General features: G+C 36.9%; 2 protein-coding genes across 3 annotated transcripts in view; one reads left to right on the top strand and one right to left on the bottom strand.

The window, feature by feature from the left end:
- triobpb (TRIO and F-actin binding protein b) overlaps window positions 1–22,392 on the bottom strand; it is a 287,315-nt gene that overhangs the window by 114,830 nt on the left and 150,093 nt on the right. The window lies entirely within an intron of this gene.
- The window catches only part of wbp2nl (WBP2 N-terminal like), a 49,488-nt gene that overhangs the window by 11,649 nt on the left and 15,447 nt on the right, over window positions 1–22,392 (top strand). For both annotated transcript variants that reach the window (XM_028815327.2, XM_028815328.2), the window contains exons 2-4: window positions 8,516–8,624; window positions 12,331–12,466; window positions 17,686–17,778. In XM_028815327.2, coding sequence (XP_028671160.1) covers window positions 8,516–8,624; window positions 12,331–12,466; window positions 17,686–17,778 — 338 coding nt within the window. The remainder of the gene's footprint in view (window positions 1–8,515; window positions 8,625–12,330; window positions 12,467–17,685; window positions 17,779–22,392) is intronic.

The raw sequence follows: 22,392 nt of genomic DNA, 5'->3' as shown, positions 1-22,392 counted from the left end.
TGCCATTTAATTTAGACTGTTCCTACTAATGTTTATGGACTACTGTTCTAGCACGCGTTGTTGTAACGGGCTTAATGTCTAGTAGTAATATAAAATGCATAACACTTCAGAACAGTGGTTTCCTAGTGCAGTCCTAGGAGACTGTTATCATAATGGGTTTTATTTATTTATTTATTTTAGTGCTGGGCGGTATGACCATAATTCTATATCATGGTATGTTTAAAAATTATATTGGTTTCACGGTATTGGACGGTATTTTTTTCCCATGCATTGAGTGGATGTTAACCACATTTTCCACTGCAATTACTAGCTAAGAATAACCTATTCCACTGTCATGAGAATTGTACAAAAAAAAAAAAAACATTTTAATGTGCACACAAGTATTAATACAGGTTTGCATGGCCCCATAAAGTGATAGTTCAAGGGAGTGGCACTAATGAAGAAAAGGAATCACATTGCATGACAAATACATTCAAAATATAGAGCCTTTTTATTGAACAAAGTTTGCAAACAACTTAAACTAAAATTTTGACAACATATTTCCAACCATCCAAAGAGGCATTTAGACTTAGTAAAATATCGAGAGGTGCTTGTCAAAAGTTGAATTTCTCTGAACATGTCTTAGATAAGGAGTAAATAGTAAATATTTTTTGTAAACCAACTACACTTTGTTAATATTAACAATCTCTGTCTACTGACACGTTAAAGTGACTTTTTAAACAACTTTACCATCATTAAACTGCATAATATTTATACTAATAAATAATAACAATACAATAAATAATAGTGCAACTTCCAGTAATAATACTATTACTTCCAAGACTTCAAGCCCAGGTGCATTACACAGTATTCACCAAATTAAAATAAAACAAGTGCAACTTGGTGATGACATCTTTACCAACTGAACCATCATTAAGGCAGACTGCATTAATATGGACCTTGCTTCAAGCTAAGCTATACACATAAATAATAAAACTGCAACTTGCATTTATAATGCTGTTTGTGGTATAGCCCTATGGAGGCGCATTAGAGCCACGGTGAAGAAAAAAAAAAATATGTTCACAGTGAAGAAAAAAGACAAACTATATGTCGAGATTAAAGTTGACATTTCCACTTTATTCTCCTAGTTTATTTTGCCATTAAAGTAGAATGTCGTAAAGTAAACTTCATCCTAAAATCAATGTTTAATTTACTAGATTTTCTCAAACCCCGTCATAAGTCATGTAGCACATTAAATGCTTTGTGTTAAGTGTTCCCCGACCCAGTTGTTAATCGCTACGCGCTTCTTAAACTGACTTCCTCTTGCACTAAGAGGCAGCGATCGCTGCACAGAATACATTCACTTAATGATATTCCTTCTCTCTGAAAATGTAGAATGCTAAGATAATTTTTCATCATGAAATGCATTAAAGCAGGTATTAAACATGCACGGTAGTGAGGCGGTAGTGCTGCTCCCTCGCAGTAAGAGGTCCCCAGGTGTACGTTCAGTGTAGAGAACTTTATGCCAGGTGTGACGAGGCTCCATAAAACTGAATGTATGAATGGGTATCACACAGGTTTAACTTAAAGATTGGGTTCGTGATCTGGTGGTCAGAGACAAGAACACAGAATTCAATGGATGTTCTTCTGAGCTGGCTTTCTTTATTGCATGCGCTGTCTCTGTCTGACATACCAAACCCCCAGTTCCTATCCTTCCTTTTTCTTTCTCCACATAACCAATCGCCGCACGATAAACATCCTTGTGAAATTAAAACTAGTTATAAACTTAGACCACAGAGTGTTCAGAACTTGAAAAAAAAATCTTCATTATACATGTTTAATTATGCCATCCATTCTGGGTTGCGCCCATCCCAGCAAGCATTGTGTGCGAGGCAGGAGCAAATCCTTAATGCCAGCACATCGCAGGGTGAATACGAGCAATACATACACTAGCAGGGTTAATATAGCAGAACAAAACCCGCCATCCTACATGACTTTGAAAGGAAACTGAAGCACGCAGAGTAAACCCACCAGAAAAACATGCAAATTCAAAGCAGGGTACAACCGAGACCCCATTGCTGCGAGGTAGCAGTGCAACCTCCACGCCACTGTGCCCCCACATGATTAATACATGCTTTAATGCATTTCACCATGAAAGTGATATCAAGTATTTATCTTAGCATTCTAAATGTTCAGGGAGCAGGAATATCATGAAATCAATGTTTTCTGTGTGCTGTCTGCGCCTCCTCTTAGTGCAAGAGGAAGTCGGTTTAAGAAGCACGTAGTGATTAACATGGCTCGGGGAACACTTAACACAAAGCATTTAATGTGCTACATAACTTATGACAGGGTTTGAGAAAATGTAGTAAATTAAATATTCATTTTAAGATTAAGTTTAGTTTACGATGTTCTACTTTAATGACAAATTACGAGAATAAAGTCAACATGTTGACTTTAATCTCGACAAACGGCAAGAATAAAGTAGAAATGTCGACTTTATTCTCGTCATAAGTGTCGAGATTAAAGTGGAAATATTGAGAATAAAGTCAACATGTCGTCACACTATTACACAGTACCCAGGTACATTATACAGTATTGAAAAAAATAAAACAAGTACAACTTGTCTTGCAGTATTCTCCAGTAGTATAGAAACAGTATTCACACATTTGAACATAATGGTCCACATCCAACCTTTTAAATCCAAAGTATCTCCAGACAACAGACGTGACTCCTTTTTCCAGCAAAAGTTCTTCTGTGTCATCATGTTTAACTTTATCGTCTGCTACAGCTTCAGTTTCAGAATGTTCTCTGTCCATTTTCACCATTCAATACCTCCACTGACACATGTACTCCGTCGTATGTGTGTTTAGCGGTGCAGCAGTGTAAAAGGTCCCCCCTCCCCCCCCCCCCAAACAGTTTCCTGCTGCTCCACATTCCGAACATTGTTTAGGCTATTTAAACCGGTGTTGCGGTATAAGAAAAATCCATATCATAACAAAAATAAAAAACGTTTTTTGGTATGAACCGGTATACCACCCAGCACTTATTTATATTCTGACTTTTAATTTATTTCATGATATATTGAGCTGTCCTTTTTCCCTATTATTTTAAGAAATTCTAAATATTAAATACTTAAGTTTGGTTTGCCATTATATTTTTAATACACCATTTTCTAAGGGAGTTTGCTCCCTTAGTTGTAACCAAATGCTGACTGCTGAATGCTAAAGGGGAACAATCAAATGTTTCCAAATTAGCAGACAAATGATAATTGCAATGAATGCACTAAATGTTGTTTGGAATTCTGTCTGCACTGCTCTTTGCTTTTTATCATTTGGATATAAAGGATACATTTAAGAACAAAATGGTAAAAGCAAAGGAATTAAAGCCATGACAAAGAAGAGAAACCCTATAGGTATGAATTTCTATTTGTAGGACAGATAACTAGATACTAGTTTAATAAAGTATCTATCTATCTAACTAAATAACTGCGGTGGGCTAGCACCCTGCCCAGGGTTTGTTTCCTGCCTTGTGCCCTGTGTTGGCTGGGATTGGCTCCAGCAGACCCCCATGACCCTGTAGTTAGGATATAGTGGGTTGGATAATTGATGGATGGATGGAAAACTAAATAATGAGAATATTTAAAAGTAAATGAATTACCAATTGCGAAATTAGTTGTAGTATAAACCTGCAGCAGTGCAGAATTATAAAACTGAACCTGAAAGCCACTACTTTAAAGAAGACATCAGGATTTTGGTGACTTAGAAAGCACTACTCCCATTCTGCCCCATATGATCTTTATGTTAAGTAGTAAAACTAAATACATAAATGAGATTGTATAATGGTATACTCTATAGTAAACTAAGGTAACAAAGACACAAAACAATCAGCAGGGCTGACACTGCACCTGACGTCCAGAGTTGGTTCAGTACTGCTCCACTTAGTGATTGATTAAGTCCCTTCAGTGTATTTGAAGTTGTTTTCACGAGGAAACCTCTACTTGTCACTTCTCCTCATCTTGTGCTTTAAATTTGGTCCACCTTTAAAGCTTTTAGCCACAACGAGCAAGAGTCATCACTTTCCCTTTAATTTTAAAAATAAATAATTTACAAGCAATCAGAATCTATTTACATTCATAATTATTAAAAACCACTGTAAAACTCTTTCTCTCCTCTTTGCGTCTCACTCTTTCCACTGTCCATTTCCACATCAATATTCTAATGGTAAGAAAACAGTTTCATTAACTGCCATTAATGAAATGAAGTGTCAATGAATTTACTGCCATGAATTTATTTATTAAATGTATTAATGTAACACTGCATTGTACTGTATAACCTTTCATTTGCATAAGGGTGGAAAATTAGTGATATTCACTTCACCTTAGTCTGCAAAGTACTAAAGGTTTGCAACAAGATTCAGTTCTAGGTCAGATATTTACTTGATGATATTGTTTCATCTTTAGCAAATTTTTATTCTGATGATCCTGTTCCTTAAACTCAAATAGAGATGACACTTTAGATTTATTGTGGACTGGCTCAGCTATTAATTTACTCCTTCCTTTATGGCATTCAGGCACTGCTCATTGATAACACTTTAGATTTCACAAATTTAAATTTTGAAATTCCAAAGCAGTGTATAGCATAAAACTACACATCATTCGTAATTAATACGTTGAATATGTAGATAGTAATAAACACACAGCACAAACTCCAATTTGTTTAAACTACTGTATATAGAGCATACATATATTAAGGCTGATGTATATTTGAGTATTTATAACTGTGTTACTGTATTCATTTTTGCACTGCGTTTTGGTTTGCAAGCTTACAAGGCCATTTCCTCCATCGCTGTTTCTCAACAAGCTTTTAGAAATTCTTTCTATTTATTTATCATCGCCTATGTGATTACTTGCTCCAGAGCAACCCTCAGAGCAAAAGTTAAAGTTGATATAGAAAAGAAAACAAAACTAATTTCCAATGAAGGCACCATGTTTACACAAAATACTATGTATAAGAAAGTTTTTTCTTCTGAAATATACTATTCAGTAAGGAGTTGCATAAACATACATGTATATGTACAAAAGGCATTTAAGCATACAAGTTACATATATATGTAGAAGCATGAAAGTGTACAATTTATTAATTTTCTTGCCCTTTTTTTGGGCCTGTAGTCTTAAGTGTTGTGCCCTTGTCTAATATTTCAACCTACTTTCCAAGGACAGCAGGACTTGCTGTTACTGCTAGTAATAAATTATTAAATGATTTTTGTTAAACATGCAGTAAATAGGAACCAATTTCAATGATTAGCTTGAGAAATGACAATATAAACCCCACAGTATTACATGGAAGAGAGAAAAATTCCAGTTAAGAGTGTGACTGGGGCTATACAGTTGGTTATAAAAGAAAAAGTCACATTTCTGTAGACCTCTATCTCCTCTCCTAAATATCATAATTAAATGATTGACAGTCTTACTATGTCTAACTATAAAAGTTTAGTGTGGAATCCTGGTTTACTCTTATCAGATGAGGGTGAAGTGCTTCACTGCCAGTATTAGGTCACATGTTTTAGGCTCTTTTTCTATGACAGCTCACACTAAGCTGCTTAAAACTTAAGCAACAGGACATGACAAGGAAGGAATTACAGGAAAGAGGAATTACCGTTCTTATTTGCTAATGTCTGTTGTGTTGGTCTAGTAACACTGAATTGCGCATGTTCTTGCTAAATATTATGAATTGAAACCTGGTGTGTTGATGGTTAAGATGATTGAAGTTTCAAATATATGAACATACCAGGTCTTTCCTTCCACTTATTTCCCCCCACCCTCCGGCTGGTTTAACTTTGCTTTCAGTTATTCTCTGACTCATATTTTTTCTGTTAGATGCACGCACTGTCTTGGAAGGGAATGAAAACATTTGATTGAGACACCACTCAAAATGAAAAATGATTGCTCTTGTTTATTTATGTACTTGGGACTTCCATTTTCACCTTATCTATGTATCAGAAATACAAGGGTTACTATACAGTAAAAACACAGTTGTAACTCGAATGTAAAAAATACGTTCTGGCTACCTGTTAACAGTTTGCCTCAGTTTTTTGTATTACCACTGCCATTGTATCCATTTTCTAACCTAATTATTGTATTTAATCTTTCTAATTTAGTTGTACTTGTTGAAATTACACATTGGCTATCCTTAGTTTTTTCGTGCCTTTTGACCAGTGCTTCTGGGATTGTTCCAGTTCTACAAGAACCTGAACTGGATTAAGTTGGGTTGATAAGTAATGCATGGGGCTATCTGTACATAGTTGCCTTACTAGGATTTTTAAAGAAAGCTGCTTATTCATCCATCCCTCCATCCATTCAATCATTTTCTTAACCTGCTTATCCGAAACAGGGCTGCAAGAGAGCTGGGGTCTATTACAGTAATGATCAGACACAAGGCAAGAACAGCACTTGGATAGGGTGCCAGTATAATGCAAGGGCCAATTGGCAACAGCAGTTCGCCTAACTTGCATGTCTTTGGACTGTGGGAGGAAACTTGGCAGACATAGGGATAACATGCAAACTCTATATAAGGAGCACCCAGGATGCAAATTCTGGCCTCCTTCTCCTTGTGAGGCAACAGTTTTATCACCCTTTAAAAAAAAAAAAATAAATAAATAAAATAATACGGTTATTTTTATGTGGTACTCTCCTTTTCTGCTACACCCCTAAGATATTTATTGAATCTGAAGGTGGCTTTGATTGGACCCATGGTAGTGCGAGTGTATGCATGAGTGACTTGTGCAATGAACTGGTACCCTGTCTGGGTTTGCTTCCTGTTTTGCACCAATTGCCTATGATCTTGAACTGGATTAAAAATTGTATGTTACAAGAGGGCTTTGCCCCCTGCTCGCTTTGTTTGCCAACCCCCCGGTGGCATGCGTTTTGCGCCAGCCAATTTGTGTCTCTGCCACTCGTGTATGTGGATTTCACTTTCACCAAACAACAAATCTTTTAATTCTCACAGATTCGCCTCTTCATTGGGAAGAAACACTACTTCTCCCCTGATTGCAACATGAATTAGACGATTTACAAGTCTCCGACTTAAAGTTTAAATCCGAACAATATATTCAATCACTTTTCGCTGTTCCATTATTTCACCGAGTAATAATTTCTGTTTGTTTGCACTAAAGAGATTTTTACTATCATTTTTTGGAGACTTCGAATTTTAGTACTTTCATTATCTCTAACCTGCTTTGCATGTGTATCGCGCCAACATTTTTGAATTCTTTACGATGTTCTACTTTGTCATCTACTTAAATCTCTTGGCACAAAGTCTCGTCTCGCGGGACATGAAAATATCTCTCTGAAAAAGTCTTGTTTCGTCCCAGGGTTTTTTTTATTATAATAGAGAGATGTAATCCATTTTATAATCCATTTTACATCATAAAGAGATTTGCCTATGATATTGAACTGGATTAAAATGATGTTATATAATCCATTTTCGATCGTAAAGAGAAACACCATTTACTAAAATAAATTACCAATTTGTCTCTACTGTTGGTGTTGTCCTAATTTTGATAGTACAATGTGAAAGTTTTCCACATGAATGTAAAATCCTTACTATTTTGAGGAATGGAACCTACTGTTTGGAAGTTTCTATTAGTCATTGTAGATAGTGTGTGCATCTGCCTTTTCTAATTTGATACAGCCAGAGATGGCTGACTGAGGCTGCAACATACATTTTGAATCTCAGAGCCTTACAATGAAAATATCACAGATAACAAAAGCTCACTGTAGGATTTGGAGCTGGAAGTGACCTCACAGATCCTCAACATTCAGCGCATCTGGTCTGTGGATAGAGAACAACAACAGGATTTGAATAACAGGGCCCCCTCTCGACTTGGGGTGGAATTACTGAGCCTATGCAAGCCCTTAGATTGACCCCTATTCACACTGGGTGACAATACATACACTGTAGAACCAACATTCTTTCTATAATGTTTTATCTTTTGCAGAGTACCAATAATATTTGAGAAAAATAGGGTAAAAGTCAACTTTATCTGTTTGAGCATAATTGTAATGAGTATACCATTGAGTCAGGAAGTTTCTTTAATATTTGCCAAGTTTTGCGGTTCTATCACTTTTACAGCTCTGCAAGTGTATTAATGATGAAGGTAAGGTTTTCTAATTTTAGAATCAGTTAGTTGTTCATTAAATAATTTATAGTTTTCAATATAAAGATGATGGCCAATAATTCATACTTGAATGGAAGACATAAGTAATATCAGAAGAGATTTCTAAATTTACCTGTTGGCTGTATTTACCTGATAACTGCATGGGGTTTTAACCTAATTATGACAGCTTTGAAATGCCAGAATGGGCTGATTTAATGAGCAAGAGGGTAACAGTTTTATTCTTACTATTCAGATTTAATCAACATAAAATTAGAAACTAAAATACTTGCCTTCATCCCAATGCTCTTCCTCACCTCCTGTATATTGCAGAATTCTTTGTAGATTGCTCATTAATCTGTATTGCATTTCTGTTTTTGCCCAGTGTGTTAAAAGACTGCAAAGATGTGGAGCTCTCCTTCAGTGACTTGACCCAGAAGAATGATGCCTTTAAAGGTACCAAGAAGGGATTGGTCTTCCTTACTCCATACAGGGTGAGTTGCCACTATTACCTCCATCCCTAGATAATGTACTTGAGCAAAGTAAACAAGTAACAGTGCTGCAGTGCTTTGTTAAATCACAATCTACCTTACAGTGAGGAGCAAGAATACTGGGACCATGTGACAGTATGGGTTATCTTTGTTATATATTATTAAAATATGTATTCCAGGTGAAAGGGATATGAGGATAAAGTACAGAATGTCAGCATTTATTTCGTAGCAATGTTTTAAATATAGCAAACAATACTGGGAAAAAAATACACTTTTGTTGTTTTTAGCAGAGCAGGAGTATTGGGAAAAATTAATCTGAACCGAAATGAAGCCAGTTAAAGTTAGTATTGTCGCATACCTCATACAAAGTAACTGACTGAAATCTGCAACCTACTGACATCACCAGATTCTTGATAACATTATTTGGCATGATGTGCCAGTCTTTGTGGCATTCTCTTTCAGATGGTCAGCCACTGTAGTTTTCCTGAGATGACTTGCTTGTTGCAAATTGCTTTCACTTTCAGTGATTTCTTTCATTTTTAAAATATTCTATATTATTGATTTTGGAATGCCCCATTGTTCATCAGTGGCTCTGATTGCTATTTGCTTTAATCTCATATTCAAAATTGCTTGCTTCTCTATCAGCTCTCTACTTTTCATCTTGTTGTGTACCCTTGATGTCAACACTAGATGCCAAAAGCAAACCTCAGAAATTACAACAGATTCTGCATCCTCACACCTCTTTTATATGCTGATACATCACAGAGCTAACTTAAGACATACTAAAAGGTCTTGTGGAAAAGAGAATGGCAAAATTGGATGCCATCATGAAAAATCCCCTCCAGGAGGCTTTCTTGGAGCATTTTTTGCCACAGGCTCATTCCACCATGGTGTGCTAAGAAGCACCCCTGGGTGTCTAGCCTGCCGATTACTATCAGGCAATTCAATGCTTCAAGTTTATTTTTATTTTTTATTGATTGATTGGATGTATTATCTGTCCTGTGAGTCTATATCCTTGTTTTTTTTATGTTTTTGCTGCTGTATGCATTTGAATGTCTCCAAGGGATTAATAAAGTTTATCTAATCTAATCTAATAATTAAGGGAACACCCGAGCAGTGAGAATCGCCTATCATTCATTGTTACAATTGGAATTGGATGATTAAACGCAATACATGGGATTTTTCCCAGTATTGTTTGTTACATGTAAGCATTGCCCAAAAGTAAACGCTGATACTCTGTACTTCCCCCTGTAGTATCGGAGTGATCTGCCATGTTAGCAATTTATGGATGTAATGAGAAGTGAAGCAAAATAACCCCCTCCACTTGGTAACTGAGTAGATTATAATATGCAAGCTTTGTGCCAGCTCAGGCCCCTTCTTCAGGCATGGTGCAATACAGAAAATTGAGTTACTTGTGTTTATGTACACAAGGGGTAAGAAACACAATTCTAAAACCTTGATGTGACACAACTTTTGTGTAGCCGTGTAAGGGAATGTGGTGCAGACCGAATGCATAAGATTTACCCACGTGGAGCAGCGCCAATCAAGGCAAACTTTAATGGGCTCTCCAAGAGTCAGAAGACATTGAGTCCCTGTGAAATAATAAATAATAATAATAATCGTGATTGAATTATTATTACTTCCAAAGCATTTCTATCTTCTTGATGGAAGAAAAGTGTGAAAGTTTGAACTATCTGCACAGATCCGAAGCAAAAACCCATGCCAACTACATGTAGTATAACTTCAAAAAAATGTGTGGCATGGACATTTAGTGCCCCAATATAGTTTTCTTTTTTTTTTTTTTTTTTTATTAATTATTGTCAGCTTGTGGCCATTTATTGGTTGCAGCATGTGTACAAGAAAACAGACACTTTTAAGACTGGATGTGCAGCTCCACCACTGCTTCTCTCACTGCTTCTGTGCAGAGTGTATTCTGCTCTGTTTAGCAGCCTATGGTCTCTGTAAATTTCTGGGTTACACGGTGGTGCACCTTTATTCACGGAAGATCAGCACTTCTGATCTGACACAGGAGATGTCATAACACTCACTCCCCAATCTGTCCAGCAGTTTGCAAGTATTGCACAGCTGTGCTCCCAAAACTCCACAGGACCCATCCCATCCTAGTTCGTCATTCATGTAGGGCTGTTTCATAGCGATTATTATATCACAGAGGAGGCTTGTGTTTCTTTTGTTTATGCTTCATGGCGACAGTTACATAGGAGCAAGCATTCGTCATTCATTTATTTGTGTTTCTCAGCAAATGATTGATTCTTCACGGAGGACAGACAGCTTGTGTAGTGTTATTTAGCTCTGCCTGTAAATTCAAAGGGGGGAAGTGAAGTAAAAATTGGTCATAAATTGAAAGTACATACCAGCTTATTTGTTATTCACACCTACTCATAAGTAAGAAATATTAATGGGAACATTGCTGGCAATGCTGCCACAAGAAGGTGTATGGCTTTTGTGACCTGTAGCGGTTGGTTTTGGCAATTTCTAGATCATTAGTACCCAGTTTTGTTTCCCAGTGGCTGTAAACACAAATGACCTCAGCTCAGTCAGCTGTAAATCAGCATATGACTGTACTTGATTGACAGTGCTAACTCATTACAACCCCCTACCCATCCAAACCAATACTTGGGAGCACCTGAGTTTGTGTGTCCATCAAATGCACCTCTTAAACTAGCTGTGTTATTTGTGTAAAGGATAAACCTGAAGCGTGAGAGAGAAACCGATAGACAGGTACACATACACACACACATCTTTTTTTTTCCTTTTATGATTTGATTTATAGTTTTAGGCACATATCTCTTGGCATTTTTTTAATACAATACTTGCACAAGCATAATCCTAGAACTTGCTTCCTGTCCTGTCACGTCTGAGTATTCAGTTAATCTTTTGGAGGTGAGCATGACCATTTGAGCAAGCTGCAGCTAGACGTCCACCATCATTGTTTCACTTTAGAAAAAACTGTTATTCTTTCCTTGATACCTGACTGTTGTTCCCAGTATGAGTTAATGTGAGTGTGGGCATAAGGTACCTTATAGTAACATAAACTTGTCATACAGGATTGGTTCTTGCCCCGTTCTTGATGTTGCTGTTAACCCATATATGGCTTTTTACCTTAATAATGGTTTTCCTAGGCATTACAAACATGAGCAGTTTTAGATCCAGTTGTTTACAGATATTATAGAGGTCATTTTGTAACTTGCTTATCATTTTTGCATGCCAAGTGATTGGAATTGTAGTCCAACCTAGGGCTATCAAATTATCCAAAAATAAGGCTTGAATATTCACATTAAAAAAAGTATTTATCGCTCTATATACAGAAAGATAGTTTACAGTACGATTTAGAAAGTAGCTTAGTTACAGGCAAAGGTATAGCCTCTTAGTTCTCATTCTAACCAAAGAAATTAAAACAATTCTTATGGGAAGTATATATACTGTATATGGGGATATTTGAGGGGTGTGCTTCGAGGTATTAAATCACTCTCTTTTGCCTATTAAGAAATCTCTATTTTAAGAGTGACATGTTCTTATTTACTGTTATTGTCAATGTCTCTTGAAGAGAGACTCCAACTCCATTTTTTTCATTTTCTGTTTTGTTATGTGTTGACACCTGTTGATTTTTGAGATTTCACTGCTTTTTCCCCCAAAGACACAATGTGAATTTAAGATGTCTGACTTTGTTGCTACTGCTTTGTGTTGACAGGTCATTTTCGTGTCTAAGGGACAGGATTCCATGCGGTCTTTTATGATGCCCTTCTATCTGATCAAAGGATGTTCCATTGAGCAGCCTGTTTTTGCTGCCAATTTCATTAAGGGCACCATTGTTGCTGAACCTGGAGGTCAGTATTGCATTTTCATCAGATGGAAATAATAAATGTCTAGGTAATTGATAGCCAGCTTTTGGCAGTTGTTTAAAACACCCTCCTATACATCTAATCATTAATTATAATGATGCATTTTCCAAGACAGCACACGTTTTCTTTGTTTAGGTTGATCATCTTGTAGCTGCATGGAGGACTAGGGAATTCTTGTGTATGTATGTATTCTTGTAATGTTTGTTCAGTTTCATCACCATTGCTCACATTGATTCTGTCCAACTAGAAAAGAAACACATAGTCTGATAGCTTCAAGTGCCTTATACCCTTTAAGTGGGATGCTATAAGGTGGTAATTTGTACAGCACTAGTTGCACCTTAGAGTTTTGAATAACGTCTCTTAAATATAATGGCTGGCAGTGGTATGAATGATGGATTTCTTTTAGTTGTCATGTTTTGTAGGAGACTGGAATTTTTTTGCAGACGGCCACTAAACATCCTGTATTCCTACAACTAAAAATATTGAATTATGGATGAATTAATAGTCTCTTGTGTCCTCTTTGAACAAAAAATGAGAAACTAACTCTGTATAGTCTGATGATATGTATTGTACTTGCACTCTCGCCTTGTAGTTAGTGTTTTCTTGGACTGTCCACCTGTGAATTACCTGAACAAACGTGATGGTTGAACGATGTTATTCAATGTGCTTCAAATTCATTAGTGATGTCGAAAATATTAACCTGTAGCATCATCTGCATATTTTTTCCTTGTAAACATTAGTGCTATCAGAGTGAATATCCCTATTCAAATATACTGTACTTTATGTATATTATTATTCAAAAATGAAACCTGATGTTTGATTGTAAAACAAGTGTTTGTTTTTACCTCACACTACTTTTGACATTGTGTTACACTAGAAATGCTATGCAGTTCTGAGATTTTCCAGATTTGCTTTTGTATATCACTTCCGCAATTTTCCTTTTTGGAATTTGGAATTGATAGTATTAGTATTGTCTTTACTAATAAACAAGTAGCTTTATTTTTATGAAACATACTCTTTTGTGACATATTTTATGACTGCCTTTTCTACTTCATTGCTCTGCCCTTAGTTCTATAATTTTACTGAGGAAAGATTTTTAAATATCTCTCATCTGTCCTAAATGAATTTTTCTGCCAATTCTAATTCACTCTTGAACCTGAAATCACTCACTTACTGCTGTTTTAATGCTAAAACTGCTTAGTATTCACTACAGTACTCAGATACTGGCTTCCTTTCTCATTGATGACAATGGTAAATAACTGCCATATTTCTGATTTCCCCCTGTTTATTATAATGTTGTTAAAATCAGAATTTTAAAGAGCATTTCCAACATCACCAATGCTTATTTTGCAACATCAGCCAGCATGCAGCTTCACATGCAGTCTACGTTTTGGATGACAGCTGATTTGGCAAGTACTGTGTAAGACAGTGTAGCAGGGCTACATAGTAAAGGCCTGCATATCCCAGCTGCCCAGAGGGTGTTGCACTATTGAACAACAGTGGATGACGCTGGGGCTGCTGGGAAGAAGGCGGGCTCTTTAAATGGAGGAACTGGCGAGATTGGGAGGAACGCTGTTGTTTGTCTGACTGTTATGTTGCTGTTTTCACATGCTAAAAAAAAAATGTACAGTATGCTGAATATTGAGTCGGGTCCCACAGACTGTATCTGCCATCTATGATGGTGCTTTTTCTCTTGATAGTTTAACATAGTTGTTAACTGGTACATAATTAAGTTTGTTTTATTTGTGGCTATGGATAAAAACATTTGCTAGATAAATTATTATAATATGGGAGAATACTTAAAGATCCTTATAATGCAGCATGCAATACTTTCAGTTGTGACTGTTGTGAAATGTATATGGACTCGTATCTAGACACCTGGGGCCTCATGTATAAACGGTGTATACGCACAGAAATGTTGCATAAGAACGTTTCCATGTTCAAATCGTGATGTATAAAACCTAAACTTGGCGTAAAGCCACACACATTTCCACGGTAGCTTCAACCCTGTCGTACGCAAGTTCTCTGCTCGGTTTTGCAGACTGGCGGCAAGAAGCGTCAAAGCAGTTCTACTGTTCCTGTGTGGTTATCCTTTCTTTTCAGATTCACATCCCTGACGCGGCTTTATAAATACACTGAAATTAACAGCATGTTGTTTATTAGTTTAATGCATCTGATTGTAATTAACCAGTAACAATATAATGATCCACAGAATGGTCAAACTATTCCAAATGCCATAACTGCTTTAGCGTTGTTACTCTCACTGCACCTTTTTCTTCTTCTTCTTTCAGCTGCTCCCGTTAGGGGTTGCCACAGCGGATCATCTTTTTCCATATTTCTCTCACTGCACCACTCGGAGTATTTATATCACTGTATCTGAGTGTGACAGCAGCTGATCAGAAAGAGAATTATCGGTACACAGCATCAAGCACACGCTGCCTCAGCCATTCACTATTTGAACTGCTCTCATCCAACAAACGCTTCAGTCTTTCCTGTACTGACCTTGCGGTTCACGCAAGACCTCTAAACGCACTCAATCAGTCCATCAAGTGCTCCTTGTAGAACTGTTTGTACTTGTAAGTACAATTACCTCACTGTAAACTTGCGATGCAGTTATAATATTGCACAACCTGAGCCACTTTATAAAGCGCGTATTTACATATGATGACGATATCATTTTTAAGATGAAATGCAGCCAAATATATTTATTATATTATACAGATAAAACTTTAACTACACGGTGCCGTAGCGCTAGCGAGCTTGAGCTTCGTTCACGGTTTGTTTCTGCCTCACGCTGTATTCTTGTTGTGGCTGGCGCGACACTGGAAGGATTGATGGATAGAATAATTAAACAGTACGAATATATTTCAATGTTCCTTAAAAGTTTTGAAGAATCGGCGTTCATAGCTTACAGATGGCTTAACGTCTATTATAGAGCTGATTGTGTGGCGATTGGGTATTTGGAGGAAGAAAAGTAAGGACAGGAATTGGGGGTTAGTACGTTTGAAAAAGACAGTACTTCTGTAATTAAGCATTTCATCGAAGGTTGCGCATGGTGCAGCAAGCATCTTGCGTAAGACATGAACAATCACTGCACCACCGTGTTCCCATGTTTAATAACATGCTTTAACTCCTATCATCATGAAAATGATATCACGTATACTTAGTATTTTAACTGTTAAGAGAGCTGTAATATTACGAATGTAATGGCTTCTGTGTCCTGTCGGAGGAAGAGAAAGCCCAGAAGCACGTAGTGATTCACACACACACAGAGCACATAGAAGATCAAATGCAAAGCTTTTAACGTGCTGCTTTAGTTACGATGGGATTTGAGAAACTAGTAAATGAAACGATTTTAAGATGAAGTTTATGATGTTCTACTTTAATGACAAAATAAACTACGTGATTAAAGTGGAAATTTCGAGATTATAGTTGACATTTCGTGCTTCTTTCACACTGTGTGCCTTTTTTTTTTTCTCTGTACCCTAATAAGCTTCCATATGACACTCACTTTTCCTTTTCACAGCGACTTTGATATCTGACAACTTCTTTTTTTATTTCGGGCACTCTGCGACTTTGTGAACTTGAGCTTTCGAGTTTCTCCGACACTCTATGTCACTCGATCAACTTCCTATTGTTGATTATATCACTGTTTAAAACAACAAATAGTACATTTTTCTTTGCCTCTACTTGGTATTCGCTGAAATTCTTCTATTTTTCCTTGTACTTTTGCCATTGCCTTTTCACAGAACACTGAGCTTAAGGGCTATTTATATTGATTTGCATATTCAAAGAGGCGTATTTCTGGGAGGAGTGCACGTTCGTTAATTTCCACGCTGACCGGGATTTATGTAGTGGAAGAACGTGGAAGTTGGCGAATGCATAGATTTATGCATCTGGATTTTTTTGTGCGTAAGTACATTTCCGTTTTTGTGCTTGCGTCATGTTATAGTGCAAATTCTACGCACGGCGTTATGCATGAGGCCCTTGGTGTCTCAGTTTATTTAAAAGAGACTGATATGCATTATGTCTTAAACCATTTAGTATGGAAACAAATCTGTGCTAAGAAAAAAATGATTGATGACAATGTTTAACATGTTTGAATGTGGTTCTTGTATGTACTCCAAACAGTGCAACATACCCAGCACCACTTTCTCTTTGGCTATGTCACTTTGTCTGCATAGAGTATCCCATTTATGTGGAGAGTGGGGTCACACGAGTTTTGAGTTTTCAAATGCATATTTATAAACAACATTGCACAAGTCAACTACAGACATTCACGTAGAATGTTTAACATATGTTTAAATATATTAAAATGCATTGTATGCTTATTTTTGATATAAATGCTCGTTAATTTTTGACACATCTGTCAGAACTAGTAGACAGATTGCCTTTCACCTCACTGCCAAATAGTGTGTTCTTAACGTTGCTAGCTGTGGTAATGTCACCCAATACAACTGTTTTTACTTGAAAATGTTGAATGAGACCCTTATCTTCCAGTCGGCTATTCATATGTTTCACAGAATAAAATTACATTTGTTTAATTGATTTAATTTTTCAATAAAAACTTTGTTTAAAATGTTAAGAATTTATTGCCTAAAATGTTCATCCAGAGCTGGTTCCTACCTTGCATCTAGTGCTCATGTGGTAGGATATTGCTTAATATAAAACTTTAATTGCCCTGTCGCCAGAAAATTTTAAGAGTCTCCATAATCACTTGTTAATCATCCATTTGACATTTTCCATGGGGATATTCAAATTAGAGGTGCCTACTGTGTTTGTATATTGTCCTTTTCTTGTATGGGTTTCTCATAGATGGTCTTGTTGTAACCCAAAATTCAAAAACATTATGTCAGGTAGACCTGTCTAAATTGGTTTGATGTGCTCCTGCCGAAGCCTGGAGGGGGAACCATTCATAAGGATGACTGGTTTGGGACTTGAAATAACTTTGTCTTGCTTAAAGACACTGAATAAGTGAGTTTTGAGAGTCTGCAGAAAATCGAACAATGAAGTATTGGCTTTTTTTAAGTTGCATTCTTTTTTTTTTTTTTTTTTTTTGGTGACTAAACCTACGATTATCTTGTACCTGTTTTGTCCGTCTGTCCAAGGGTTTATGTCTTTTCTAACTTGGAATGGAGATTGTGGGGGAAAAAATCTGGAAAAAATTAAGTCTGTTATTAAAGGAACTCTCTTTGTCTGCTTAGGTGGCTGGGAGGGGCAGGCTGGATTCAAGATGTCGTTCAGTAGTGGAGGTGCCATAGAGTTTGGGCAATTGATGTTCAAAATGGCCACTAACGGTAAGTAAATGTATTCATTTCAATGTCTGCCTTGAGCTGTGATTCTCTATTTCCCGCAACTAAAACCCTCACTACTCAAATGTTGTTTTGGAAAAGTGACCAGCAGTATTTGACTTTGTCATTTGACTTTGATAACTGGATGAATATCTTCATTTTTGGAGGTTTCAGCAGCTCCGGAATCCCTTCTTTTTTTGTTCGCATATTAACCCATTTATTTTTCATATTTTTTAAATGTGCTTGCATATCCATTTCTTTATAAATTTTCAGATAAAAGTCATTTTACAATAGATAGGGAATGTACTGGTTAAACACATAACAGCAAATATGAGAAAATCCAAGGAACTATTTTTTTCTATAAACAAAGTGTTGGGCAAGATGAAATGGTCGACTTTAGCTTTGGGGCTTTAAAAATGGAGTACCTCTGTATTCTTGTTCAATTGCTGGGAATGATACAAACTTGGTATATCTGCTTTTAGAAATATGTTCCTATTGTTTAATAAGTGAGGCTGTCACATTTCAAACCTTAAACCCTGGGGTGTGTGATGCCTTTAGACACGATTTCCACTGTAAACACTGATTAAAAATATTTTTTTAGTAGCAACCTAAGGTGAAACTAGTCAAAACATTAAGAATTTATTGCCTAAACTTACAGATATTGGTCAATCCAAAGCCAAGACAGTGATTAACTGTTTAGTTCTGCATTTCAAATTAAAATAGGATTAAATGCTGCAGTCTTTATGGAGTATATGCAAGAAAAATTTGGACATGAGCATGTGTAGATTTTGCGCCCTACGAACCAAGTTACCCAAACTATTGTATAACATTTCAGTAATTATTTACCACTCTGATGCTAATCTTTCAGATCATAAAATAGGTCATTACGATAGCAATTGACGAGAATTCATAATTAATAGCAGAATTACAGTATTTGAGGGTTCCTCTAGAGTGCCTCTTTGTTTTGCACGATTTGGCTCAGAAACTAATCAGAACATCATCATCTCATAACAGGCTTAAGTTTTGAGTTTGGTATTTTTCCGTCCACCTGTTTTAGCTCTAGACCATCCATAAGCAACTGAGAGACACAGACAGACACACACCCATCATCGAGATATCAATGTTTTCGGTATCAAGGGATCCTAAAACATTGAGATCCGTCAAACTGGAGATCACAATTTTTGACAAATCTAAAGCTTTCATTCCTCCCCAATAGATGATAGGTTATGATGTGGGGCGCAAAGCAAAACAGTGTTTATTTGCTCTAGGGTAAAATAAAGAGAAATCTGAAATTAAGTTATCACACATAACATTTTCCAGCTATGAATTAGTTTAGCAATATAAGCATGAAGGATTCCATTGTAAGGATGGAATAATTCTTGATGGACATATAATTAAGGGTATTTTTAAGGACATATATTAAGAGTATGTTTAAATACCACAACATAGCCTTTTGCTGCTTATTGAGATTCTTTTATAAAGAAGAACGTTAACACATTTTGAAAGACAGGATGACAAAATGCAGCATCGTTTTGCTCTTGCTGTACTTAAAAATAATCGCAATATTACTGTTGTAGATCCATGAAATCTACTGATGTTATCTGCTTCAACTCCAGTTTTTCTGCCATCTTATTGTCTTTTATTAATAAACCAGACATACAAGAGTACAGTATTAACATGTTTTTAACATGTATTTAACCATTGAATTCTTAAAACTTTTCCATTAGACGATAGTAGAATGCCATAAGATTGATTAAACCATAGACTAGTGAAACAGATGTTTGTTTTCATCCATAAGCTGTAAGTACAGTGTTATTGTAAGGTGTTTTCAAACCTAGTTAGTTTGAACCAGTATTTTCAAACTCTGGTGCGATTTCTTCAAAAGTCCAGTTCATTGAGGTAGATGTGAACATACCAGTTGCAGTCTGGTGTTGTTGAAAACAACTATACTGAGACCCTTTGGAAAGGGGATGAAGCGAACCCTGGAGTGGTTTGCATGAGGTCTGAATGTTATCTAGCATGGGACAGATTTAACTACATGAAATACTACTCATTATGCATGATATTTTGTGTGATGAAGAGGTAATCATGCTGAGCATCTACTGTCAATAATTAGGGAATCTCATTCATAACATGATGAGTCGAGGATTAACATGGAGCATGAAAAACTAAAAATAACACAAGTCACATAATATGACTTGCTTAATTTCTCACTTAATCAGAGCAACCCCTGATTTAGTCTCTGGCCTCCGTGCATGTGCGATGAAACAATAGTTTAAAAAAAAAAAAAAAAAAAAAAGGATTTGTGAAAATTTACGTTGATCAAAGTATACACACTAGGTTTAGGTTTATTTGTCATATATAGGTTAACACAGGGTCAACATACAATGAAATGTGTATGACGAGAAAAACAAGTCACTCAGCCTAGATCCAATAAAGCTTAAAAAAAGATTACAAGTTAAAAATAGACAAGCCATATAAAATAAAATGTGTATGTTTTAAAAGAAGTTATAGAGCAATATGAGTTGAATGAGCAGCAAGTACAAATGACAGTTATTGCACAGATAATGTTTAATAAGTACAGATGCATATTCCATAAAGTGCAGATGCGTGTTCCAGTCAGTATTCTGAGTGTGTGCAGGTACAGTTTGTGTCTGAGTAGTGCAATGTAGATGTAATGTAAGTGTGTGTAAGTGTTCAGGTGTTGCTGTTGAGGAGTCGAATGGCCTGGTGGTAAAAACTGTTCTTAAGTCTTGTAGTCCGAGCAGCCAGACTCCTGTATCGTGTGCCAGACGGTAACAAGGAGAACAGCTGGCGTGCTGGATGGCTGTGGTCCTTTATGATGCTGCTTGTCTTACGCAAGCACCGATGGAGGTAAATGTCTTCAATGGCAGGAAGACTCTTGCCCGTGATGTGCTCTGCTGCCTTCACCACTCTCTGTAGTGATTTCCGGCTGCTGGCAGAGCAGCTCCCATACCAGACGGTAATGCAGCCCGTCAGCAGACTCTCGACCACACTCCTGTAAAAGTTTGAGGTGATGTTGGCATTCATGCCAAACTTCCTCAGCCTCCTCAGGAAGTAGAGCCACTGGCGAGCTTTCTTGACCACAGTGTCTATGTGAAGGGTCCACGAGAGATCCTTGGTGATGTTTACTCCGAGGAACTTGAAGCTGTTAACCCTTTCAACTTCTATGCCGCTGGTGTTCTCTGCCTTGTTGTTTTTGATAGTCCACAATCATCTCCTTGGTTTTGCTGACGTTAAGAGACAAGTTGTTATCTAGGCACCAATTACTCAATGCCAGCACCTCCTCTCTGTAGGCCGTCTCATCGTTGTCAGTGATAAGGCCTATGATGGTTGTGTCGTCTGCAAACTTGATGATGGTGTTTGTGCCGTGTTTTGCAACACAGTCATGGGTGAACAAGGAATACAAGAGGGGGTTAAGTACACAGCCCTGCGGCGCTCCTGTGTTTAAAATGAGTGATGAGGATGTGTGTTTGCCGACTCTCACCACCTGGGGCCTGTTTCTGAATAAACATCGACACGTTAATGTTAATTAGGCATTTTAAAGTAAACATTAATGAATAATATGTACGTAAAGAATAAAGATAGTAGACGTGATTTTGAGATAAACTAAATTGAAGTTATGTTCATATAGTGGCTACTAAAGACCAAATAAATGATATTCAACATCTTACAGTTAAATGAGAATTATGTGGTAAGTCTAGATCAGGGTTTCCAACTCCAGTCCTGGAGAGCTACTGTGGCTACAGGTTTTCATTCTAACCCTTTTTTTAATTAGTGACCAGATTTTGCTGCTAATTAACTCTTTGCCTTTTTTTTGATGAAATGAAATTTAATTGATGCACAACTTAAGACTTAGGCTCCTTAATTATTTATTTTTTCCTTAATTAGCAGCCAAACATATTAAGACGTGGTAGCGCTGCTGCCTCGCAGTTAGGAGACTTGGGATCGCTTCCTGGGTCCTCCCTGCATGGAGTTGGCATGTTCTCCCTGTGTCTGCATGGGTTTCCTCCCACAGTACAAAGTCATGCAGGTTAAGTTCATTGGCAATCCTAAATTGTCCCGTGTGTGTGTGTGTGTCCGTCCTATGGTGGGCTGGCGCCCTGCCTGGGATATGTACCTGCCTTGCGCCATATGTTGGCTGGGATTGACTCCAGCAGACCCCCCTGACCCTATGTTAGGATATAGTGGGTTGGAAGATGACTGACCAACTGATTGACTGACAATATTAAGACACAAAATTAACCAACACTTAAACAACAACCTGTGTCCATCACAAAATAACTGAAAATAAAGAAAGGTGAAGGCCTCAGTAATGTTGATCGGCTCAGGTCCACAAAACATTTTGACAGCACTCTTAAAGAAAATCAACAGTTTTGGAAATGTCTGCCATGGCTGAATGAGTTTCATGGAATTAAATAACGGGTTTAAATAGCAACGAGAATTGGCTTCAAATTAAGAAACTGAAAGAAGTGAAGTTGGTTGGAGTTTGAGGCCCCAACTTAGTTGGTAATCTGTTGGCTCTGTTCACATCAAATTTATGTTTAGGTGCAATTTAAGGAAAAAAGAATCAATTCAGTGGTCAGTCTCTCAAGAAAA

Source organism: Erpetoichthys calabaricus, chromosome 12 (assembly GCF_900747795.2).
Source record: "Erpetoichthys calabaricus chromosome 12, fErpCal1.3, whole genome shotgun sequence".
Lineage (NCBI taxonomy): Eukaryota > Metazoa > Chordata > Cladistia > Polypteriformes > Polypteridae > Erpetoichthys > Erpetoichthys calabaricus.
This window is presented reverse-complemented; position numbering and strand designations above follow the sequence as displayed.